The sequence below is a fragment of the Rhinoderma darwinii genome, chromosome 10 (genome assembly GCF_050947455.1).
Source record: "Rhinoderma darwinii isolate aRhiDar2 chromosome 10, aRhiDar2.hap1, whole genome shotgun sequence".
Classification (NCBI taxonomy): domain Eukaryota; kingdom Metazoa; phylum Chordata; class Amphibia; order Anura; family Rhinodermatidae; genus Rhinoderma; species Rhinoderma darwinii.
In genome coordinates, this window is record NC_134696.1 from 45370594 (window position 1) to 45397055 (window position 26462).

The 26462-nt window shown below is 41.2% G+C and overlaps 2 protein-coding genes across 6 annotated transcripts in view; one reads left to right on the forward strand and one right to left on the reverse strand.

Annotated features, from left to right (window-relative positions):
* The window catches only part of PPFIA3 (PPFI scaffold protein A3), a 109087-nt gene extending 101527 nt beyond the window's left edge, over positions 1 to 7560 (forward strand). For all 5 annotated transcript variants that reach the window (XM_075839823.1, XM_075839828.1, XM_075839825.1 and 2 more), the window contains one exon: positions 55 to 7560. The gene's annotated coding sequence lies outside the window, so the exon portion shown is untranslated. The remainder of the gene's footprint in view (positions 1 to 54) is intronic.
* Positions 7561 to 15383: 7823 nt separating this feature from the next.
* On the reverse strand, positions 15384 to 22461 carry LOC142661416 (G1/S-specific cyclin-D1-like). The gene is made up of 5 exons (XM_075838806.1): positions 22253 to 22461; positions 20059 to 20274; positions 18146 to 18305; positions 17550 to 17698; positions 15384 to 16783 (listed from the first exon to the last, which is right to left on the reverse strand). Exons 1-5 carry the CDS (start codon positions 22448 to 22450, stop codon positions 16634 to 16636), a joined length of 873 nt encoding a protein of 290 aa, XP_075694921.1. The 5' UTR covers positions 22451 to 22461; the 3' UTR covers positions 15384 to 16633.
* Between the last annotated feature and the right edge of the window lie 4001 nt (positions 22462 to 26462).

Genomic DNA, 26462 nt, shown 5'->3' on the forward strand with positions numbered 1-26462 from the left:
CGTTTCTTGAAGTGCTGTTAATTACATTTTTTGCCTCTGTATTTTCATTCACAGGTAACATTATTAGGGCAATAAGTTCACTGAGGGCACTTTTTTTTACATTCAATCACTTCGCCAAAGGGGCATGGCCAATCTGATTATTGTACCCCTCCGACCAAGGCAGTTTCTGCACACCTGGCCACTGCTTGCTGTGTCATCTAGGGGAATGCAGAAGTAAACAGGATACAGAGAAGCCCTGCAGAACATTAAGGGCATTTTGCAACCTCATGTTCTGTCCGTGGATCCAGGAAATAATACAGCCGGAATGGAGGGAGCATGCACTGGAAACTCATCTTCATTATTTCAATTCTTTTCCAGTCCTTTGAGTGCTGGTGGGTTGTTACAGACCCTTTCAGCGTTGAGGAGGTTACGGTCAAGAAGAAACACTCTAAAATATAATATCCCTTGGGTGGGAGCAAAGAGGAATTGGTGAATTGTTGATATGTGACTTATACTTTGTGTTTTGTCTTCTGTTGGCTTCATCTTGAGCTATGCAGATTGCAGTCCATTCCCATTAGAAAATACTCAAATCAAATTTGACTGAAGACTCAGTACAAAGCCATGTTTTATCTGGTGTGTTGGATATACAGTAAAAACTCAAAAATACCCTGTTTGGATAATGTCCCTGGATGGACGCTGGTGCAGGAGGACCTAAACTTATACCACCAGAACATCACCAGGCTCGCCAATCATTAAGCCCCACCAACTTCTTGTGGCCACGACATTGCCAGTAGAGCATGGCAACATTTTCAATCGTACTGTCAGATATTTTTTTAATTTATTATTATTTATTTATTATACTTTTCATTGCCAATCAACATAGCACTGCACAAGGTAGACCAATGCGCACACAACCGTCACGTGTTCTGAGGAGCTCGGCAGTCTTTACTTTGGTACACAGAATAAACTCAAGAGCGTGTGTTCTACAGATTGAAGCCGGGACCACCGTTCCCATGAAACATCTTTAAAGTCGGTAATCGTAATAGTTTTTACAACTTTTTCTTGTGGGGTCTAAAGATTCTTGTTTACAGGTGAAATAAGAGCCAGTTACATTGAGTGTTTTTTCGTCTTGTATACTATTTTGTGGGTCTGTAAGTGCTCGATATATCCGCGACATTACAGGTTTTGTGGAAATAATGCCCTCATTATTCTCTGTGCCATTTACAAACCGGTCAGTAGAAAGGCTGTTTCACCGTAGAGCACACTTTAAAAACTCTGGATCTCCAGCTATTGTTGCTAAGGGTTTTACAACAGCTGGAGACCCACAGGCTGCTGCTAATCCTTTCCCTTATTATGTAAAGCATATCAATTAAAATATCTCAGACTGCTCTGTTGGGTCACTCTTGAAGTGGAAAAATGCCTTAAGTCATTAATCAGTTCTTAGGAGGACATTTACAAAAGTTACATTACAGTGTATTTATCTCATATTCTTCTACTGTCTCTGGTATTTTACGTAATAAATCAGAAGACCTAATCCCATGAGAGAAGAGAAGCCAGAAGGACCTGCCGATGTCCCATACTATAAGTAGATAGTTCATGGTTACTGCCGAAACGCGTGTATTTTTTTTGTGTCATGATTGTGCCAAATAGAGATGAAATTATGATGGCAAATGAGGTTAAACCTCATCACTTCTCTGTGGTGGACATATCATTATATTAGTTATAAACTGTAGCCTGCAACCATGGAAGAAGAGATTATAGATTTAAGAAATCCTCCAGGCAGAAGTGAGATACCTCAAGGGTCGTCGGTGGTAGTAAGACGGCTACAAGAGGAAAGGCACTGGTCAGCCATTTGGCCACAAGTCTGTCCTTATGTATCATAGCAATGCCTGGGGGACGTTATACAAAAGCTTTGAGAATCTTTACAGAGGAATATATTCTATTGGGAAGTGCCTTGCTGACCCATTAAATGTTCCAGAAAGGCAGCTGCTTGTCAATGAGATATTGGGGCCTTTCATATGTAATTTAAAAAAAATATATAATAATAATAATGAAAAAACTGCAATTCCACGTTGACCATCAGAGTAAACTACTGATCTGTGCTAGTTGTCTGCATGGCAGTCATTCAACATGATTCATGTGTTCAAAGGGAAAATCCATATACAATCCATGTAACATGTCAAAAGAGGACGTGAATAGAGATACGTGGCACCAGACCCTCCACTCAGTTCTAAAATGAAGGGGTAGCAGCACTCTATTGGGCTCTGGAAATCACAGCATTTGACATGGAAAACTGCAAAATTCAGCGACACTCTGTGGTACAGAAAAGGTAACAATGCCCCTTTTGCTTTGAAAATTTTAAGGGCATGGTTCCCCACTGATTTTAGGTGGATGTAAAAGGATGTCCACATATAATTTCTTATTGATAACAAGTAGCCTCCGATTGATCATAAGATGACTTCCAATACTTTTGGACTCTTGAGGGCATCTGGTCTTTTTTAAAGGATACTAGCAGGAGCCCTTATATGCTCTTTTTAACCCTACAAATAAATTAATTTAGTACGAAAAGTCTTATCAGTTGGAGGATATAGATTTAAAGCGATTTTCCCAAAATTTACATTTATGCTAATTATGGGATTACAGCCGCTGGGAGCTCCGTCGAACTTTAGAACGAATGGTCTTGTTCCCTGTTTTTTTTAAATGAAGAGGTGACATTTGAGAACCTCCTCTATTGAAAGTTAGAATTATGCAAACCTTGAGTTTTAACCCATGTGACAGGTCTCCCAGTTGCACATCCGTTCTAGCAAACCCCTTCAATATCAACACAGGAATACCCACTCGGTAATATCTCCTAAAAATCGATTTTTATTCTACTGAAGTACTGTCTTGGGAGTTCAAAAATCATCTTTTTAGTAGTTGTTTTTTTTTTTGTGTGCGTGTTATTTTTTTAAGATAGAACAAAGAGAAAGTCAAAAAGCCATAGATGTATATTTATTTTGAAAGTGGGTAAAAATAATTATTTTATTATATAAGTTGTACATGATATATTTTTATTTTTGCTTGCTTTTTTATTATGCGTATTCGTTCACATGTACTTTTATTTGAGCTCTTCTGTTGCACTGGTGGTACTGGTTGTTTACTCGTCCCTGCGTAGTTGGAAGAGTTTGAGTATTAAACTGGTTGCGTTTTTTGGCATTTGAGCAGTGCTAGGTTTACTTCCTACATTGGTCACATATACAGCACCAAACTTAAAAATGGCTTCACAGTTTTTGTTTTTGGAAATTGACATTATATGAATCTCCAACACAGCACTATTTTCAAGCGTCTTTGATGCCAACTACAACTTAATGCCCATGTCGGATACAGAGCCAGGGATATTAATACCACTGTTAGTCTAGAAAATCAAAGGTCGGGCAAATCCTAAAACCTTGTGGCCAAATCATCCTGATGATCAGTGGGGGTCCTAACTTATCCTCACCAGTCAATGGTTAAAGACAAATTTATTAAATACGTTTAACCACAATACCAGTTTATTTGTGAAATTCCCTTAATGAATGGGAAATAGATTTTATCCCCTGTACTCATTGTTACGCCCTGCTGGCGGCGCACTTTGTATGATCTGCCAAGAGGGTCAATCTTATCAGTGAAATGTAAACATGGCCAGTACCTGAAAATTAAAGAGCGACTACAGTTACCCCCTGAAACCCTCTCCCCCTTGTGGTCCAGGAAGCTGAGATATGGGGAGTTGTTTGACAGTTTCCACAAATTTCTGGCCCAGCCACCATTGATCATACAAAATACATTTCTGTCCTTGTATGTGAACTGCAATTTTTTTATATTTCATTTAATGTCAGTGATAACGTCACTTTCTACAGTGGGTATGTTACATACACTAGTACTATAAAATGAAACTGCTGCTATTATCTTCAAGTCCCAGACAATCCAGGTATATTGCTAATGATAATAAGTATATTATGGACCTAAAGGGAACCTGTCAGCAGTTTTGAGGTTTCAAAACTGCAAACAGGGCAATATAGGGGACGGGAAGGGCATTTTATATGCAACATTTTTTCCGGTCATGCAAGTTGGCGTGCCAATCGCAAGAGCCACCGAGGCGGGACATGATGTGCAAGTTCTCCTGCATGCTGCAAGCCCCGCATCTCTGCACGTTTCCTGATTGGCCACTAGAACCGTCACTCAGAGCAGAGAGTGGCACTTGCGACCTTCTCGCTGGGGGAATCAAACATCACTTTTTTTATTTATTAAACTTGCATGACCGAGAAAAAAGGTAAGTTTAAAATGCCCTCCCCTCCCCTATTTAAAGGGACCTTTTAACACTACTATTCTAATTTGAATTACATACAGATGTAGCAGAGGTTAGTTGGTCTGATGTAGCAGGGCTAAAGGTGCCCATACACATTAGTCGAACGTCAGCCGAACCCACTGACTTCGGTGGCTGACCATCTAATGTGTATGGGGGGGGGTCTCCTGACTCTCTCCCTACGGCAGATGTCAGGGGAAAGAAGTATTGGGCATATTGGCATAAGTTGTCTGGCAGTGGCTTATTTCCCCTACCCATCGAGAGGGTTCGGGAGGGAAAGCTGTCGGGTGAACGAGCGTTCGTCTGACAGTGCAGCCCAAAGGGGTTAACTGGAAATTTTAGCTCCGCTACAACTGTATATGAGCAGGAATGCAGGAATACTAGATACGACTCAAGCTTTATTTTTAAAGACGGTCTCAGATCTTCACATTGGCAACAAAGTGGGTATGAAGGTAGAAACTGTCTGAGCCTGCAGCACCCAAGCATCAGTACCACAATCCAGTGGTGGCCTCCTGTGTTCACTCAGCACTCGGGTCATTAAAATGCATCACCTCCAAACCACATGTGAAAGATAAATCATTCGATTTCTATCTTCCAACCACAATTTCTAGAGTCACCCATTGCATGTGTATGTCGTTCTGATTTCCACATCTGGGGTTCATGAAATGGCATTGCCACATAAATGGAGACCTATATATTAGAGACCTATAGGTACTCCATGTTCCAGTGTATAGTGCTTCCTAGACGTCATGTTTCTAGGAGAGAATACATCTATAACATGGCATTTAAATTCATGAGAAAAAAACCTGTTTCTCCGGATAAAATCGACGTACAGTATGAGCCCATAGCAGGCTATATGTGCCATATGGATCCTTACAACCTGGATTTTTATATTGTGCCACAACACTTTTTGTCATTAGGATACTTAGCTTTCCAAGTTCCACCTGAACAATAAGATGCAATTGGCCCTTCCAAAATAGTGCTGCTTTGAAAATTCACACGATGGACCCCCACCAACATTGTATTGGGCAAGTTTTAGTAGTATGTCTAAAGAGCTGACTTATAACATTGAAGAGCAAGGAGCTTTATTAGAACTGGTTTATATTTAGTGATGGGCCAAGTCCTTCTCACTTTAGCCTGGGTTCCCATGGGTCGGATACGCTGCATAAAAGTACGCAGCGTATCCGACCTGGAACCCGTAGGGAATTCTGCCTGAAAAACTGCACCAAATTGTGGTGCTTTTTTTGGGCGGAATATCCGCTGTGGAAAGCAGTGTTGGAAAAAAAAAATACCCCGGCCGTTGTCCTAGCAATGCGTCCCCCTGTTCTCTGTGCAGCCCGACCTCCCGGGAGGATGCTGCATCCCATGTGACCACTGCAGCGTGTGATTGGCTGCAGCAGTCACATGGGATGAAACATTATCCCAGGAGGCCGGCCTGGATGGAGGGGTAAGTATTTATTTATTTTTCTAATTTGTGATTTTTGTGGCAAAATCGCAGCGTTTCACCTGCAAAAGTCGCAACATTTGCTATTTGTTGCAGGTTCAATGGAGAAAACCCGCAATAAAAGAGCAATGAATCCGTAGCATAAATAGCTACTTTTTTCGACAGCGTGTTCATGAGATTTGTTCAAATCTCATCCACTTTGCTACTACTGTAAATGGCGCACAGAATTCCGTTACGGAACTTCCGCAATGTTTACACTACGTGGGGACCCAGGCTTAGGGCATAAATACAGGCCAAAGATGACAATGGACAGTGACGTGTCATTAAAAGGGCTTCCTATTTTACATAAACAAAATGTATTCATTGTATAATGAAAAATGATGCACCTTTCTTATATTCTTTGTATTTCTATTCCTCATCGTTTCCCAGATCTCTGATTGCTGCCAGTGAATGGAAACATCCAGATGCTAGAAACCCATCCTGATTGTGTCCAACATAGGTGTCGTTCATTAACCATATCGTGCTCATTCTTGTAGCGGCCGTGCACCTGTGTCAGTTCACACAATCTGCATTTGGATTTTAAGAATGATTGTTTTAATTCACTTACTACAAGCAGAGGCAGTGAAATTGTGGGGAATTCAAACATAAAGCGCATTTAAAAGTTGCCTTATTTACTTAAAGAGGTTGTCCAGGATTGTCTAAAATGTTTTCTTTTTCCCCCAGAAATAAGCTCCACTTTTGTACATGGGCTGTGTCTGGTATTGCATCTTAGTCCTATTCGTGCAATACCAGACACCCACGGGCTATTTCTGGAAAAAAGAAGACCCTTTTTTCTAATATAAGACAACTGTAGTTGCTCCAGGCGCCATCATGTCATGTCACAATATTTGCATAGAAGAAATGCGTTCTAGTTTTTCTAATTTTTTTTTATTTTTATTTTTTTAAATTTTTTGTTTTTTTGTTTTTTGTTAACGTTATCCCTTTTACCCCATAATTATCAATGTTTATTGCACTCCGGGTCTTGAAACATGATCTGAAAATCATACACTGATATCGATTGCTTGCAAAACATTATCAGGTCATCTTTTAAGTTTTCAATTCTAAATGAAGGATATCCAGAGTTTTTTCGTGGTGGAAGGTATCCTTCCAGGGTCTTTTCTTTTTTTTTCAAAAACAGCACGACTCTTGTCCATGGGTTGTGTTTGTATTGCATCTCAGCCCCATTGACATAGGCCACACAATGGCTGCTTCAATTGCCTGCAGACAACAATACCTATAAAAACCTATAAGGGCTTTGCACAGAGGGGCCAAATCTAAATGATATTCTTGAACAAAAATGTCAGCGAGAGGTTGTTTCAGAAACTGCCAAAGGTTTTGAGAAGGGTGGCATGGAAAAAAATCATAAAATTGTATATGCTCTTCAAATGATTGTATCCTCACAAACGAGTGTTGAAATGCCTTATATTGGTCAGATGTTTCTGGTGTACCATTATCTTGTGTATAAATCGTGTCCATGTGTAGATACGGCAGTGTTAAAAGGACAATTACACATATCTATATATGAATATATTCCAGTTTGGTAATGGTTGTGTCTTAAAATTATAAAATACAAAATAATTTTTTCTTTTTTGAATGTGGAAATAATTTCCTTAGGAAAAAACGCCATAGGATTATAATGATATGTGACGCCTTTTCCATTGGTAAGGGAATGGAAATTTTAGTCACTTACCGTGATAATCCTTCCTGTCCTTTTTTTTTTTTAAAGATTTCAAATGTGTAACTTTTATGTAATTAAAGAAGATAAAGTATTAGTTTATCTTTTGCCTAGTCATTTTATGCTCTTAGCCTGTAATATTGATGGCCTACCATTAGCCTCAGTCATTGCAGTAGTCCCTAGTACTTCATGGAGGGCACATTAACCAAAGGTACATGCAGTATCACATTCATATGGGTACAATAAGCTGAGATATGGGGAGCTGTTTGCACTGCAGGGCGTCCTTAGTCTCGTGCCTTAGCTGTTCTTGACTATAACATAGGGGGAACACAGGGGTCATAAGTACTGAACCAATTTTGACTAATTTACTCTATGGAGACATTATTTTGTTAGGCCGCATTTTAGCATCCTTATTACGGCTGCAATAGCTGGACTTCTCGCAATTCTACTGAACTTAGATCACCATAGGGTCTGGGTATTGTGACCAATATGGACACTAGAATGTCTCAATCTGACCCTAGAGAAAAAAAATGAGATGACCTCAATACTGTCTCTATGTCATAGGCAAACGCAGCGACAGCTAAAGCAACTCTACTAAGTGAGAACCTCAGCAGGCAGCTCCCCATATCTTAGCTTTCTATACCCCTATTAGAGTGACATGAAGGCATTTTGAGTGGAGTTGGTCTTAGGCTCTGTTCACATCTGCTGCGGAGGCTCCGTTAGCGGCCTCCATCCACGAGCCGGGCGAGATTACCGTAAACAATCGTGCAGCATTCTGCGCTATTTTGTCTGATAAAACCAGACACCCCGACGGAAAGCTGATGGAACCCATTAAAGTCAATGAGTTCCATCGGCCTCCGATGGTGTCTGTGGTGCAACGCACCCATTGCTTCCAGTATTTCCTTTGTACTGCTCCTCCGACTGAGCAAAACAACGGAATGATCGGACCCAAGTGTGAACCCAGCCTTAGTTCACATCTGTGCTAGGGCTCCGTTCTGACGTAGTTGACTACGGTATTGATTCCGTCAAAACAACGGAACCCTTGTACAAAGGAGACAAATGGAAACCATTGGCACCGGATCCGTCACCATTGAAGTCAACCTATGGTTTCCGTTTGAGTCTGTCAGGGCTCCGTTCCGACGGGAGGTCGCCCCAGCGCAGATGTGAACGAAGCCTTATATGTTTTTATTTATATCTCCCACAAAGTGACTTTGTCTACTGTGATTAGACAACAGATATGTTGACAGGGTTTTATAGGATTAGAAAAAACCAGCGCCACTTCTGTCCATGGGCTGTGACAGTTACCGCATCTCCACTCCATTCACTTGAATTGGACAGAGCTGTTAGGGTATGTTCACACGCACTGTTTTCAGACGTAATTCGGGCGTTTTACGCTTCGAATTACGCCTGAAAAAACTGCTCCATTACGCCTACAAATATCTGCCCATTGCTTTCAATGGATTGTGTTCTGTTCCCACGACGTGTTACTTTACGCGTCGCTGTCAAAAGACGGCGCATAAAAAGACGCCCGCGAAAAAGTGCATGTCACTTCTTGTGACGTTTTTGGAGCCGTTTTTCATTGACTCCATTGAAAAACAGCTCCAATAATGTCTATTAAATACACCGCGAAAAACGGGAGTTGCTGCAAAAACGTCTGGAAATCAGGAGCTGTTTTCGCCTGAAAACAGCTCCGTATTTTCAGACGTATTTTGCTAAGCCGTGTGAACATACCCTAATACCAGACGCAGTTATTGGACAAGAGTGGTGCGGTTTCTGGAAAAAAAAATAAAAGCAGATCTTATTTTCTAACCTTCTACACTCCCTTTAAACTTCTTGGGGAATATGCTAAACTATTACTCTACACGGTTTGAGGGTAAAAAATGTAGGTCAAATAAGGTAAGTAAAGTAAATATAAAGTTATTAATCTGCAGTCACTTCATATGGATTACACGCTGTGGAATAATATTTAACCATTTATGTCTTATTGTCCATTTAATGAGTCCTCTGCTACAAAACTATATATATGTTTACTATGAAAAAAGTGGTTTGTAATAGCTCAAGCCTGGCAGCTTAAAAGTCATAACTATTGATGGCGTTCCATAATGTACAGAAGCGTAATAACCCCCTTGTCATCACTATATCAAATACCTCCTCTTATGCTTGATGCCATCACAACTCACGCAATAAAGGATTGGTACAGTGACTCACTGCAATGCTGTTGTATAGGTGCTGGCTTCTCACATTCCTCCCTCCGATTTCGGCACCTGCCCCTAAGTCTTTTATTGAAAGAAAAAAAATTAGAAAAAAAAAAAGGTCTCCTGAATTATAGGAGCCTCTGTTCGTTCGTTCTTTTCATAGACCTGGAAAATATGGGGGAGGGGTGGTAATGTGGGTATTCTGTATAATTGCAGTCAAAGTTATTCTTGTGGAATGTCGCCCCTGACCGCAGGGCTTGGGGGTGCCGCCAGTTGTATAATAAAATGCTGTATTTATTTGTATATCTTACGTCGTGTTGATATGTGTAAATGATCTTGGAATGTTTTTTTGATTTTTGTTTTTTTTTGTGCATGGTTAAAATATTTCTTAAAAAAACGAGGGGGGGGGGGGGGGTTACGTCTGTTGCAAGGCAAGATTGTGACAAAGATGTTTTTTTAAATATTTTTTTTTATTATTATTTTGTTGGTGGGAGAGCGAATTTTTTTTGTAGTTTTCATTCTACCAATGTCTTGCAACAAGAAAATATTAAACTCTGTATGAATGATGTGCTGGAAAAAAAATGTCTAACAAACCGTTGACCAGTTTCTCATGGTCTTGTTTATTTTTTGGTTTTATTTTTTTTTTTATCTGGTAATTCTAAATTTAAGTTGCAATAAAGCATTCTCAGTGGATTCTGGGTTATTAAACTTTTACTTTCATTATAATAAAGAATTTATTTTTGAACTAGTAAAAAAAAGAAGCTAGTTATATGAACTACTCCACAAAGCGAACTAAATCTTGTGCTTTCCCTCCTTCTAGTTGTTGAACAGAGATCAACTGAATAGTGGAATATAAAAAAAAAAAAGTACAACTGCATCGCTTTTTAAGAGCTTATTCAGATGAGCGAATGTAATCTCTGACGTGAAAATCAGCAGTTTTTCACGTTCAAGTCGCACTCGTGCGGGACCCCTTTTCACGGATGCCTCAGACTTGAGTCTATTGAGGGATTCGTGAAAATGGACGAAAATAGGTCCTATTTTTTTCACGAGCCCTTCACACAGTCTGCTAAAACAACGGCCATGTGACCAGCCCCATTGAAATGCCTGGGTCCGGGTGCTGGTAATTTTTTTTTTTTAACCGACAGCACACGGACATATAATACGCTCATCTGAATAAGCCCTAAGGCTACATTCAGATGAGTATCAGCAACCTCGGCCGTGAAAAACGGAAATTTTTCACGTTCGAGATGCAGCCGCAGAGGACGCGTTTTCACGGATCCCCCATAGAGTCTATGGAGGGATGCGTGACACGCAGTAAAATAGGACTTGTCCTATTTTTTTCACTGACCCTTCACACGCTCCGTTGAAACAACGATCGTGTGAATGGCCCCATTGAAATACATGAGTCGGTGTGAGTGCCGTTGTTCTAACAGCCGTCACACGGACATAATACACACTCATCTGAATGAGCCCCTAGATTAAGTGCAGTACCTCTTCTTATCAGTGGTCAAATGTCCATTGTATGGAACGCACTGATCGGTACACCCTGTAGGTAACCAGCCACCACTGGATCGTAGGAAAGGGCTGAGTAGAATCCGGGTTTATTAAATTCATCGCAAAAAGCGCCATATATCTGAATGGGGTTGAGAATGGGACAGTCGCAGAAATTTCTGCAACAGATCTGCTGTAATTGTGGTCAGATGGCCAGGCAGTCATTTATGGCACTTCTTTTGCAATTATTTTGTTCTTTTTAGTTCAGTGTGTGATGCCCCAATAGGGGTCTCTCCTGACAATTTGAGGGGAAAGGGGGGTTTGTCTGGCCACAATGCTCTTTACCCCCCCTACTACACCTTCTGGCGGAGTCATGCAGACTTGGATCACCGGGAGATGCTTGAGTGGCATCCTAGACATACCTTATTTTTCGGACTATTAGGCCGGATTCACACGAGCGTGTGCGTTTTGCGCGCGCAAAAAAAGGCTGCGTTTTTTGCGCGTTGCAGTTCCGTGTGTCATAAGTGTTTGCTGCGTGGCTGCGTGATTTTCACGCATATGCCATCCTTATGTCACGCGGTTTTTGCGGTTTAGAAAAAGAAATGAAGGAAGTGGTTTTATTTTTCCTTTCATTTCTTTATCTACTGTTGCGCAACACACGGAAGTGCTTCCGTGTGCTGCGCGTGATTTTCACTCACCCTTTGACAAAGTATAGGACATGTCGTGAGCTTACGCAGCAGACACACATTGCGTGAAAATCACGGACTGTCTGAACGGTCCCATTGACTAACATACGTCCGTGGCACTTCATGGAGCAGGGGGGTGATATATGAAGTGGGCTCACGCTCGTGAGCTGTGTTTTACAGCGGACACGCTGCTCTAATGGCCAGGAACAGCAATTTCGCTGTTCCTGGCCATTTAAAAAGGTTGTGCCATAAAACACGTGTCCCCTATCCACAGCATGCTACGCGGCTTCCTTGACTGCCATTCACTACTGTGGGAGTAATGGAAACAGCATAGCTCAGCGAGTTACTCTGTTTCAGTAACTCCACATGTAACTAAGTGGCTGCTGGTTCAAGTCCCCTAGGGGGAACTAATAGAATGTGTAAAAAAAAAAGTTAGATACATTTTCAGGAGTGTAAAAAAAAAATATATATATAAAAGCACAATGTAAAACATAAAATAAATAATTTGGTATCGCTGCGTCTCTAAAAGTCCGATCTATTACGATGTACAATTTTTTAACTCGCACGGTGAACGGCGTAAAAAAAAAAAAAAAGCTTTAAAACATCAGAATAGTTTTTTGATAAAAGAAAAGTGATTAAAAAAAAATGGTGCCAATAAAACTACAGCTCATCCAGCTAAAAATAAGCTCTCACACCGCTCAATCGATGAAAAAAAAAATATATCAAAGAGTTATGGCTCTCAGAATGTGGTGAAACTACAAATTATTTTTTAACATAAATTTTTTCCTATCTTCTGTTGTCAAAAACCTGGGTGCGTCTTATGGTCAGGTGTGTCTTATTGCCCAAAAAAGGTTACAGGCAGTGCCTCCCCACGCTTCGGGGGGGGGGGGGGGTTACTGGTCATACATGAGGACATAAGGAAGGATTTGAAGTTTAATTTTCAACATTTTAGTCTTTATTAATAAGAAACAAAGTCGAACAATAAAAACAAGAATTCTCCTTTTTCAAGTTTTGTTTTTATAATTAAAACAAAACAGGCTTTTACGCCATTGAGAAAAAAACTCCTCTTATAAAGTGCAAAATATATTCTCCCTTCCAGTAAACTAGGAGCAGAACATTTCACATAATTGAAAACCAATAGACCCGAATAAATACTGGTTAAAAATACAAAGAATAATAATAATAATAATAATAATAGAAATTTCACTTGCAGAAAAAAAAAAATCATGATAAAACGTTTTTAAGCATACGCCACAGATAATCATTATTTCATCTGCAGATTTAGGAACAAGATTTTTCCCTTATCTAAACACTTAGGTTTCCTGTATGATCTACTAAAACGATGGTTGGATGTTTCTTATTCCAAAGGATTAGGAGACCCAAAATGTATAATTTAAATATTTTTAGGTTATAGCTCTACATATTGTTGCAGTAGTCACTAAGGCTCTGTTCACACAGGTTTTTTTTACACGTTTTTTGCCGTGGAAACTGGCAAAAAATGGCTGAAATTGCCTCCCATTGTTTTCAATGGGAGGTGGAGGCGTTTTTTTCCCGCGAGCAAAAAAAAACTCTTGCGGGAAAAAGAAGCGACATGCCTTATCTTGAGGCGTTTTCCGCCTCAAAAACCCCATGTGAGCCGCGATTTTTGACAAAAAATGCTCGCGGTTTTTCCCTTTGTTGAAGAAATAGGGGAAAAAAATGCCTTAAATAACCCCGTCAAAAAACGCATATGGTTACTTAAAAAAAAAAACCCGGAGCTGATTTTTCCAGGCAGAATTTTCTGCCTGCAAAAAACTCTGTGAACATTAGGGCTTATTTACAGGAACGTGTTAAATGTCCGTGGGACGGCCATTGAAACAGCGGCCATCCCAAGGACCTCTGTGATTCAATGTGGCCATTCACACAGCCGTTGTTTCAAGGACTGTGTGAAGGGTCCGTGCGAAAATAGGACATGTCATTTCTTTTTGCGCATCACGCATCCCTCCATAGACACTCAACTATGGGGGATGCGTGACATTGGGTCCTGTAGCGCTGAGCACAGATGCTCCCCTGGGGCGTGAAAAACTGCCGTTTTTCACGTCCGAGATGCGCAGCGTTCGTGTAAATAAGGCCTTACTTTGTATCATGAAAGTAAGAAGAATTCATGAGGCCCAATACCAAAATGAGCTGGGCTGCACCACCTAGTGGCAGGAAACGGCAACAGCAGCACAAGTAATAATTAAAAGGTATGGATAATAGCGCCACATATCAGGGAACCCACATAGTAATATGCTAGATAGCAGAAAGCCACCAACTCGTTATTTCCTACAAAAGGTACAATGTTCTTGCACCTGAGTGGGCCCCCCAACCTCTGGGCCCGCTAGCAGCCCGTTCTTTGTATTATATATTTTGATGCCATTGAAGATGGTACTGCATACCCAGATCTTGTATGTGGCGGATTCACATGCAGCTGACACGTTGCAAAAAATTTCTGCGACAGAAAATCCATATGTTTGGTTTCTGCAGCATTCACAAGGATTACAGCGTGTGAATAAACCCTTATATTTACTCCCTATAACTAACCTTCCAATAAGAGTTTTTAATTTAAAGAGGCTCTGTCACCAGATTTTGCAACCCCTATCTGCTATTGCAGCAGATCGGCGCTGCAATGTAGATTACAGTAACGTTTTTATTTTAAAAAAACGAGCATTTTTGGCCAAGTTATGACCATTTTTGTAGTTATGCAAATGAGGCTTGCAAAAGTCCAAGTGGGCGTGTTTAAAGTAAAAGTCCAAGTGGGCGTGTATTATGTGCGTACATCGGGGCGTTTTTAATACTTTTACTAGCTGGGCGTTCTGATGAGAAGTATCATCCACTTCTCTTCAGAACGCCCAGCTTCTGGCAGTGCAGACACAGCGTGTTCTCGAGAGATCACGCTGTGACGTCACTCACAGGTCCTGCATCGTGTCAGACGAGCGAGGACACCGGCACCAGAGGCTTCAGTTGATTCTGCAGCAGCATCGGCGTTAGCAGGTAAGTCGATGTAGCTACTTACCTGCAAACGCTGATGCTGCTGCAGAATCAACTGAAGGCTCTGGTGCCGGTGTCCTCGCTCGTCTGACACGATGCAGGACCTCTGAGTGACGTCACAGCATGATCTCTGGAGAATACGCTGTGTCTGCACTGCCAGAAGCTGGGCGTTCTAAGAGAAGAGGATGATACTTCTCATCAGAACGCCCAGCTAGTAAAAGTATTAAAAACGCCCCGATGTACGCACATAATACACACCCACTTGGACTTTTGCAAGCCTCATTTGCATAACTACAAAAATGGTCATAACTTGGCCAAAAATGCTCGTTTTTTAAAAATAAAAACGTTACTGTAATCTACATTGCAGCGCCTATCTGCTGCAATAGCAGATAGGGGCTGCAAAATCTGGTGACAGAGCCTCTTTAACTGCAAATATAATAATTCTGTGTAGTGCAGCTTTTGTAAAAAATAAATAATTCAATATAATAACGCAAAGCAAAATAGAATTAAATAAAAAATACAAAAACATATGAACAACAAGAAATAAATATTAAATAAAATAAATTAACAACTGAAAACATAGGAAAGCAACAAAACAATTGTTCTATTCTCCCCAATCAAGACATGTGACGTCCGGGGATGTCGTATAGAAGCACCTTTTGTATACTAAATATAGAATGTTCATAGTAAAAGTGCTATGTTCCTCACTCAAACACTAGTTTCTGCATAAAAACCTCGCCATCTGTGCCTTTAAGCTTTAAAGGGGTTATCCCATAAATAATTTTCAGATCAAAAGTCCAGAAATGCTGTTAATAGCGGTTCCAAAGTAATTTGCAGTGTTTCTAGCATATAAATGACCTCTCGTATTACTTTTTCTGCTTCTCTGTGTCTCCTCGGTGATGCTGTTAAACTGGGTTTCCAGAAGTCGGACTCAATCAGCAAATGACAGCACATCCTATAGATATGGATTCACCTTTCATGTAAAGTGAGTATGATGGCTGGTTTTAGAATAGGCCTCATTTATCAAAAATTGTCGCAACAAGTAAACTTGACCTGTTGCCTGTAGCAGCCAATCACAGGGAAGCTTTCATTTTATCAAAGTAGTTTAAGAAACGAAAGCAGTGCTCCGATTGGTTTCTTTCGGCAACATGGCCAATGTTTGTTAGACAAGTTTGATACATAAGGCCCTACACATGGTCTTGACTGGATTGTATAATTTTTTGATTCAGGGTCAAACCTACAATGATAGCACGACTCTAAACAATGGTTGCCACTATTGGCATATTTGAAAATGGTGTATTAACAAAATAATCTTTGTTTTAGGTGCAGCAAAGTTCCAATAGTCCAGCAGTCACGTGACTCGCATGATTTTGGATTGTCAGGCATCCAGAAACAGGATTTCAGTAGATCCTGACGGAATCCAGAATAAACATATATGATTTAACCGTGTGACACTTGACGGTCCAAACCTGTAAGTCTGGAATTTTCACGTAAGAGTTCGACCATTGGTAACACTGAACTATTGGATGCTAGACCAGTGGACTTACTGTACTATTCACCATCTTTCTAAGTCTTCTCAGAAATGTTGGATAATGCATCGGCAGTAGGGGACTCTATAACAACCTATGACTTACAAATACGTGGAGGGCCCCTTAAGTCCATTTTGGGTAGTTTTAAACAGTTTTGCACAGCAATCATAAGGGGCCTAAGGCTAAAAGTAAGTTTAACAGCCCAACCCTGTTCATACAATGTATGAGTCACCGGTAAATCACAACGGGAACGTGTGACTACAAGTTACAGATCAAAGTCCAGAACATCAGTGGGGGTGCTAGACCGCTCAATCTCCTCTACGGCCTTGGAGTCTATGGTTCGGTCACTTCCAGCTTGTCGGAGGTTGGATTCCAAAGACATTTCAATTTGCTCTTGACACATTCTCAGGATATTCTAGAATTAGGGAAAAATCAGGTTATTATATGTAGGCAGGTTGACAACGGGAACATTTTTGACTTTATCAAATATATTTTCCTCCTTATGCACAAGCAGTCCACTAGAGGGCACTCTGCCATCTGATACAAGAGATTTCCTTAAAGGGGTTTACCCATCAGAGACATTTGACATATCCTGTGCATATGTCATAAATGTCAGATAGATGCGGGTCCCACACCTATCTCTAGAACGGGACCTCCTTCTACGGCAATGTCGTGGCTGAAGCGTGTGATTTACGACCATGATTTATGGAAACAGTGTAACTCGCTGAACTACGTGGTTTCCGTAAGTCCCATAGAACTGAATGGGAGTTACAGAAACAGCGTTGCTCAGCGAGCTACGCTGTTTCCGTAATTCATGGTCGGAAATCACACACTTTAGCCCCAACACAGCAGTAAAACAGGGTTTAGGGGGGTCCCGTTCTAGTGATAGGTGCGGGTCCCAGAGGCATCTTTCTGAAATTTAGGATATATGGATATGTCAAATGTCTCTGATGGGAAAACCCCTTTAAATAGGCTTTTAACATCTAAATTGATCTAAAACTTTAGGGCTTGACATATTTGGGTGAAATTAAAGGGGCTCTTCAGGATAAACAAAAAAGTGCCAGTTTTTTCAGAAACAGTGCCACTCTTGACCATGGACGGAGTCTGGTATTACAGCTCAGCCCCATTCTTTTCTCACAAAAGTGTTCCTAAAAAAATATTATATTGGTAATTATGCTTACCGGATCACAACGAATGGCTTTGGCGAGGCAGTTTGTGGCTGCCATACTGGAGCAGGCCATGCCCAGATTCTCAGGCCGCAAGCCTGTGACTGCAGCTGCTACACTAGCGGCAGCCACCATAGAAGCCGGTAGTGCAATGAAAGTACAGTCTACGAGGCAAAAGTTAAAAAGAAAATGATTTTAAAAAACCAAACTATTGTCAGTATTAACCCATTACTCCATAAATGCTTTTCTGCAGCTTTTGATAGTTTTGAACTTCAATCTAATCAAGCAATAAATATATTACTGAGTCACAAATCTCTGCTGGCAGAATTTCTAAAGCTAACGCCAAGAAAAATATTTGCACATAACATCCAATCAGGTGTCTGTATGTATGTATGTATGTATGTATGTATGTATGTATGTATGTATATAAAGCTGTAATCTAATTGGTCCATATGGATAATTCTACTATTTGTATTTGAAGTAGACTCGCTCACGGTTTAGGCATCTCACTACACGGTATTGATAAACATTGGTTTAGGTTTGTTTTTTTTTTAAAGCAATTATGTCCAAAAATAACCGGCACATTCTAACCCCGGGAGTCAATGGGTTACCTGTAGTGCAGAGAGCAATAAAGGTTTCGGCGTGCTTCCTGATCTTCTGCACCTTGTCTGCTGACAGACTGAGCAGCTCCAGGAAGTGCGGGAGAAAGTCTCTGGCCGTCACTGCTTCGATGTCCCATTTTAACTTGTTCAAGATGAGCAGCTCCATTGCCTACCCAAGAGAAGAGAAAGATCCAATGCATTAAACAATGGACGCCTAGGCTGGGTTTACAGGTGACTATTGCTGTGAGAATTTTGGATCCCATTGATAATCTCCATGTGTAATTGTAAAAAAGAAAGCATATGTGTTCGTGCATTCCAAGCATAAAGGTGGCTTCACGCAGCGGTTTTAGGGGCGTTTTTTGCAGTAGTCTTTTTTTTTTTCCCGATTTTGGTGGCGTTTTTTAGAATATCTCATGAGTTGCAAAGAGGAATTTTTTTATCACACGATCTTTAATTCACATGTCAAAACCACCAAAAAGGAACGCAGGTAGTAAAACTCTATTAGAAGAAAATTCCATAAAAGAACTCCAAAAAAAAAACTCATGTACCATTTCAAGGGAAAAAGTTTTTTAGATGCAATTTAGTTTTTTGGCCAAAAAATTGCTACCCAAAAATGTGTGAAGGAAGCCTAAGGCTGGGTTCCCATGGGTCAGATATGCTGTGTAAAAGCCACACAGCGTCTCCGACCTGGAACCCACAGTACATTCCGTCCGAAAAAAATTGCACCACATTGTGGTGCAATTTTTCCAACGAGGAATCCCTCAGTTTATGTTGCAGGCCATGTGACGCTCCAGCGGTCACATGAGAAGAAATGTCATCCCAGGAGGCCAGACTGCAGGAAGAAGGAGGGCATTCTGGGTAGGTATGCTTTTTCTTTCCCGGAGTTGCGAGTTTCGCGCGTAATCACTGCGATTACGCCGCAACACTTGGCTTTCTGCTGCGGGTTTTGCATCCCCATTGAATTCAATGGGAAAAACCTGCAACAGAAATTCAACAAAAACGCAGCATAAAAGTGACATGCTGCGGAATTAAATTCCACATCGCAGGTCAATTTATTAACGTTTAAGCAGCTTTTTTTTTCCGCAGTGTGAACATGAGATTTTCTAATTCTCATCCACTTTGCCGATGCTGTAAATGCTGCGGAATTTCCACAGCATTTACGCTACGTGGGAACCCAGCCTAAGGCCACTTTCACACGGCAGTATTTGTCAGTATTTCTAAGCCATAACCAGGAGTGGTTTCAAAACACAGAAGGGGGTACACATTTTCCCATTATACTTTTCTCTGTTTATGCTCCACGCCTGGTTTCGGCTTATAAATACTGCCGTGTGAAAGTCACCCAAGGCTCATGTACATGGAGTAACTTTGTGTTCTAAAATTTTCTCTTTATACGATCACATTCTACAACAAATCTCCTTCTCATATTTAAATCTTAGTAGTAATACAGTACAATATTGACAAATCGGAGGACGACCAATTACATGTAAGAGTATGAGAAAAGAGCATCACTTTTACTAAAGTATGAACAATCATTTTTTATCGTCCAGTCTTTTACCCACGTCCTGATGCAAGGTGCGACTTCTTACAAGAGAGCTCTGATCTACTGTAACAAACCCTGCACCTGTGTTAGCTGGACATGATAAGGACAGGTATTCAATCTCTGGATGTAAACACGAAAGTTTCCATTCACTGACAGCAAACAAATATCTTCGAAAATGGTGAGAAACGTAATGGAACTTTCCATTATACAAACAAAATTCTGCATTGGATGAACTTGTGCTGGGTGCATCCGACGTCTGGCTGTGCAGCATCAAGACCTCCCTAACAGGACAACCCGAAGAGGGACGTTTCTCGCCCATAAGATAACAGCATTTGTTGATTAAACTGACAAATGACATGTTTGTTCACTATGAGGTACCCACCCGCATTTCACTGTCTATGAAGGAGAAGTCGGAATACATGCAGAGGTTCTCAATAGTTATTGGTTTTGACTCCTTAAGTTTGGAGGCAAGAAGAAGACAGGTGGCGCCCACAAGCTGAAGCCTCCTCTTTTCTACAGGCACCACAGAGAGAAACCTGTCCAAGCTGTTGACTGCCAGGGGGAACACCTCTTCTCCACATCTCTGGTCTTCACAAACCTGCAAAAACAAGGACTGGGTCATTTATCAAATATTTTTGTATTGAAGTGGTGCAGAAAATGGCGCATTATGTCCTATTTAATCTACATTTTTATTTATTAGTGGGTGTGCAATATTATATAGTGACTGTCCCAAACAAGTCTATTTGTCATACAGATGTGTCGTTCCTTACCTTTTCTCAACTTAAAAAAAAAACAAAAACGCTATTATGACATGGCTATGCTATGTGTGGCCACTTAGTGGTTGTGATGTGAATTGCAGCCAGTCAATGGTTTTGCTAGAATGCTTCGATAGTGTATTGAATTGTTTTCATGGGATATTTTATTCCTTTACCAAATTTAAGCAAAAGAAAGAGTTGACATATCCGTGTGTGAATATGGTGCACAACCAATATAATTTGTACCATGTTTTTGGATGAAATATGTCACTATCCGGGGTTGCTAAATACGCCATTTGTGATTCTTTCTTGCTAACGATCTTACTTTCCTCTAAAATAACGGTGTACCAGCATGTTAGGGGCACATAGGACAGCACCAATTATTGTGGGGACGACATTTAATAGTGGCACATATAATGGGAAAAAGGAAAAAAATATAAGAGGCCTTATTTACCAAGATTTACAGAAAAATGTGTCTTGTTACCTGTAGCGACTAATCGCAGTGCAGCTTTAGTTTTTCCAGAACAGTTCAACAAATGAAAACTGAGCTATGATTGGTTGCTACGGACAAATTTGCCAATTTTTCTGTTAATTCTGGTAAATATGGACCATGTTACATTTTTTTACCAATATTAGTGTTACCTTTTAGACTCTGTTCACACATGTTCAGGGTTCCGTAGTGGTTTATGACAATTTGCAGAATCATGCTTGCTCTCAAGAAATACCAGAACATTTATGGAACGCATTATATTCAATGGGGTCCATCAGGATTCACCTGTATCGGACATAGCGGTCATTGCTTTATTTTAAGCAGAAGCCATGAGGCTATTGTGAACAGAGCCTTATTTTTTATTGTACTTGCACATTCTACACTAAATCATTACTGGTTCTCCTTAGTGTGCAGTCACACGCAGCAGATTTTGCTTCAGTAATTTCTGCAACTGAAAATCAGTTCCATTGATCTGAATGGAAGTTGCAGAAATCCATGTACCTGCTGCAGAAACAACTCTATTCAGATGAATGGAACGGATTTTCAGTCACATAAATTACTGAAACAAAGTCTGCCGCGTGTGACTGCACCCTTATGGATATGAAACTGGTAAAGCCTAAAGCGTACCATAGACAAAGTTATGCCCACAGCATTCTGGACACTCATCGGGACGGGGGCATACATAAAAGCCATAGTCCCCACAGTATGAGGCATGAGCGATTTTCCCCATGTAAAATCATTTGTATCATGGGCAATGTTTCGCATTGGCTTTGCCCCACGTACTGTATATGTATATTTCTCCAAAAGGATAGTAAACTCAATGGTGATATTTGCCATTAATGGCCAAGAAAACGAACAATAAGTCAATTGGTACTAATCAATTTTAGTACCATAGGAGTAAAAAAATGTATCATAAAAATTACAATAGTAAATAATAGTAATAATACTTTAAATGCTGGTATGAGAGCAGCGCACATATTTACTGAAGGTATATGACAGACTGTGCCCACAACCGATAGCTTTTATGCTGCTGAGAAACTACAACTCTCAGCACGTCCTGACAGCCCACAGCCACTGATATGACTTGAATAAACCCAAATACATTGTTATAAAGGGGCATTTGTCAGAACAGTGCCGATAAGTTCCTAAAAGCAAATTGATTGTCATATCATTCTCCTAATATGCAAATATCCAATAATGAAATAGCCTAACAAGTCAAAATATAGAAATATACTATGAAAATGCAAAACCTATAAATAATTAACACGAGTCCTAGTTACAGTAAGGAAAGGGTTAAGAAAGGCTGAGTTTTCCATGACTGTATGACTTACCTCTAGCATCCAGCTGGTCAGCATCTTCCTCATGTATGGGTAGATCTCCCTCTGTATACACTGAAAATATGTAGAGGAGGCCATGTATCTGTCCTGAGATGTCAGCAGCCTCTCCAGCACCCGGCTCTGCAGCAGGACAGGATCAACCTGAGCCCTCAGCTCCTTCTCGGTCTCCCAGCACAACAGACCGCACTCCATTCTGACCTCTGTCTACAGCTGAGGTGGCTTATTAAAAAAAAATAAGTACTGTCCCTTTAAACTTTCTCTGCTTGTCCCTTTAAACCTCAGCCTCATATACTTGCATTCTAGATAGACCCCACCCACTGGCAGTAGCTCCGCCCACTCATTTTCCAACTACACAATGCCTGCAGGTTTCTCAGGGGAACATAGGGTGCACATATGGGCTGGGGCTGTCCTGTGCTGTAGACTTTTAAATTGATTGTTAACATTGATGATTATTTTGTATTAAACTTTTTTTTATTAGACTTATTTTGTTACTTAGGGAAAAAGAAACAAATGTTTAGCAAAGAAGGGTAAAGTGAGAACCTAATAAAAAAAGGGGTTTCCCAGCAAATAACATTTATAGCATGAAATGGAGGTGGTGTATAAAAGCGTGGGGTGCAGCATTGGGGACCCCACAATCTTGGGAATAAATGGATCCTGTCCCCTGTTATTGCGCATGCTTAGTTGCTTCCTATTGAAGTAAATAATTAAATTTGCACTGCGGCGATTCAGTTTGTACAAATAGGACTAAAAACTGCTGAAAATAATAAAAAAATAAATATACGTAACAGATTCTGCATGATTCTCCCTCCACCCATCGCAGTCTTTATTTACAAATTGAGCGCAAAGACTCGCTGTCTATGTGACGTGATCTCAGCGGCTGAAGGCTGACACGGTGATGTTTCGTCCGTGCTGATGCCATGTGATGTGGTGGTGATATCTCGCCATGTAATGTGATATCACATAAACGTCACATAATTATGCTCAACTTTTCAACAAGAAGAGCCAGGATTGGCAGTAAAGGCAGTGTACAGAATCAGTAAGGTGTATAAGGCACTGTTCACACCTACGTTTTGGCTTGCTTTTATAATGGAAGTCACGAGGCAGTACCGGATCTGTCACACAAGTGATACCAGTGGCGCATGATGGACCCCATTGACTTATAATGGGGTCCGCGGAGTGTCTGTCGCTCTGACAGGAAGGATTTACGGGCTTGCAGCGCTATTTTTTCCCATTCGTTTTGATGGAATCTGAGATGGAAGTTTCGACGCAGATGTGAGCTTAGCCCTACTTTTATTTATATTTTCCCAGCTTCAGCTTTTGTAGCTCTATCCGGACATATGGATGTCGAGAGGGGGCTCTGGGGCCGCTGAAAAGCGCAACCACAACTCTGAAGCGCGACCATTACATAGTGGGTGCAGGAGAAATGGGCCGGAATTACCGGGGTTTAGCTCCTGGATCTATGGTGATCAACTGATTGCCATTTGATCCTCATTCAGAGCAGGAGTTGTCCAAATAGTTTACTGGAAGTATATGAGATACAGTCGTTTTTAGGGATACGAGAACTTTTTCTATTTTTCTTTGCTGGTGATTTGATGAATTTGAGTGACCAGTTTGTTCCAGTATGCAGCAAATAACTGACTGGCAAATTGCAAATAATCATTGGAGGTTTTTTTAATATATATTTTTCCTGTTAGTAACCACATTGAAGAACACCATAGTCAGCCTCTGCCCAGCCAGATATGGCAGATAACAGGGAGCAATAGATTGTATTGCACAACAAGTAGACAAGAGACAGACGTCATGTTTAAAAACACAGTGATTGACAAGTAGTGATACTGTATGGATTTTTTTTAACCATGAATTACAACGTAGGCTGACTGCATGCATGTGGCCATCTCTCCGCTGCCAGCCAGGACTAAAAACGATCATATGGGTCCCACCGAGTTTTACAACAGGTACACTTGTCATGTTCTAAAATTCTGATTTTGAGAGTACCCCTTTAAACTGGACATAGTCATAAGATATTAGTCAGCAGTTATTTATTACGTCTATAGGAGTTACAGGCCACTGTCCAAGGTTCAGGGGAAGAATCTATCAAACAGGATGCGTTGTCTGGTCATTCTATTGTCCCCTCAGAGATAAGATGCTCTAGAGGTGTGAATATGTACATTTGGTTATCACTTATTGAATATGTCACTTTAAAATTGGGAAAACTCTATGGGAACAATTGTACAGTAAAAGCCGTCTTGGTTTAGATTGCTCCATGTCCAAATCTCCATGTCTCGTCTTTATTCTCTATGACGCATCAACCCAAATGGATATTCTCATTTCAGTAAATAAATCGCAACCATTGTATAATAAAAAAAAATATGCCATTTTGTAATACAATGTGTTTTTTAAGTCCCTGCGATTTTCAAGATCCCCGCTTGCTGTAAGTGAAATGAATGTGAGTCTTCCTTGTTTACTTGCAGAGGCTGAAAATCTGTCCTGATCATATGATGCACACATAGGTGCTCAACTCTTTACAGTACGGGTATTAGAGCTTTCTCTTGTAAGGGCATGGCCAGACGTGGCGGAATTGCTCTGGAATTCCGCTGCAGACAGTCCACTGCGGAAATCCGCAGCGGACAGTTTCTCTATTGGTTTCCACACCTCTTTAGTAAGGTTCATGCAGACGTGGCAGAAAACTCCACTGCGGACCATAGGCTGCGGTGCGGAATTTTGTGTCCGCAACATACACTGGCTGTTGCGGATGTGTAGCGGACTTGTTGCGGACTTATTGCGGAATTTCTTCATTGACTTCAATGGAGATTCAAAATTCTGCAATGACATCCGCAGATGTTATGTGTGTTGCGTTGCGTATTGGTTTTTTCGAACAGGATATTTCTTCATTCTGGCTGGACCTATGTATTTCTAGGTCTACAGCCAGACTGAGGCCCCATGCACACTAACGTAAAAACGCCCGTAATCACAGGCCGTTATTACGGCACAGGCAGGCCCATAGAAGTCAATGGGGCTCCCGTAATTACGGGTGACTACGTGTGTGCACCCGTAATTACGGGAGCGTTGCTAGGTGACGTCAGGAGATAGTCACTGTCCAGGGTGCTGAAAGAGTTAAAAGATCGTCAGTAACTGTTTCAGCACCCTGGACAGTGACTTCCGATCACAATATACATCAACCTGTAAAAAAAAGAGGGACGCGTCACCATGACAACGGCCGGGTAAGTATGAATTTCTTTTACTCTAAGGCTATGTTCACACACAGTTTTTTGCAGGCGGAATTTCTGCCTCAAAATTCCATTTGGAAGTTTGAGTCAGATTTTCCTCTCCCTGCACGTCGATTTTCTCAGCGTTTTTCACCCGCGGCCATTGAGCGTCGTTGGCATAAAACGCTGCGAAATACGCTTTCTCTGCATCCCATTGAAGTCAATGGGAGGTCAGAGGCGTAACCGTGCGAAGATAGGGCATGTTGCTTCTTTTTCCCGCGAGACAGTTTTACTGCTCGCTGGAAAAAGATGCCTCCGTTTTTGACGAGTTTTTTGGCGCGGTTTCCGCGTCAAAAAACTCTGTGTGAACCCAGCCTAACACACACTGGGGCAGATTTTTCTGTGTAAGGCTATGTTCACACTGGGTATCTTGCCGAGTTTTTTGACGCGGAAACCGCGTCGCAAAACTCGGCAGAAACGGCCCGAGAACGCCTCCCATTGATTTCAATGGGAGGCGTCGGCGTCTTTTTCCCGCGAGCAGTAAAACTGCCTCGCGGGAAAAAGAAGCGACATGCCCTATTTCGGGCGCTTCCGCCTCGGACCTCCCATTGACTTCAATGGGAGGCAGGAGAAAGCGTATATCTCGCTGTTTTATGCCCGCGGCGCTCAATGGCCGCGGGCGAAAAACGGCGCGATAATTGCCGCGAAAATCGGCGTGCAGGGAGAGGAATATCTGCCTCAAAGTTCCAAACGGAATTTTGAGCCAGATATTCCTCCCCCAAAATACTCCGTGTGGACATAGCCTTACTAGGGAAAGGGCTGCCCCTTCTCTCTATCCTGCACTGATAGAGAGAAGGGATAGAGAGAAGGGAAGTACTCTTCACCTGAATACGCAACGGCTAATCCGCATCAATTTAATGCACATTTTAGGCAAAGCAGAATCTGCAACGTAGATTATGTGCGGCATTGATGCGGACAGTGTCTGCAGAAATACACCA

Excerpts from the sequence above, each read along its gene's own strand:
- LOC142661416 (XM_075838806.1), bottom strand. The coding sequence starts at position 22,450 with ATGGAGTGCGGTCTGTTGTGCTGGGAGACCGAGAAGGAGCTGAGGGCT. Across the intron at positions 17,699-18,145 it reads TATTGCTCTCTGCACTACAG|ACTGTACTTTCATTGCACTA; the intron begins GTAACCCATTGA and ends TTTGCCTCGTAG. Across the intron at positions 16,784-17,549 it reads AAGCCATTCGTTGTGATCCG|AATATCCTGAGAATGTGTCA; the intron begins GTAAGCATAATT and ends CCCTAATTCTAG.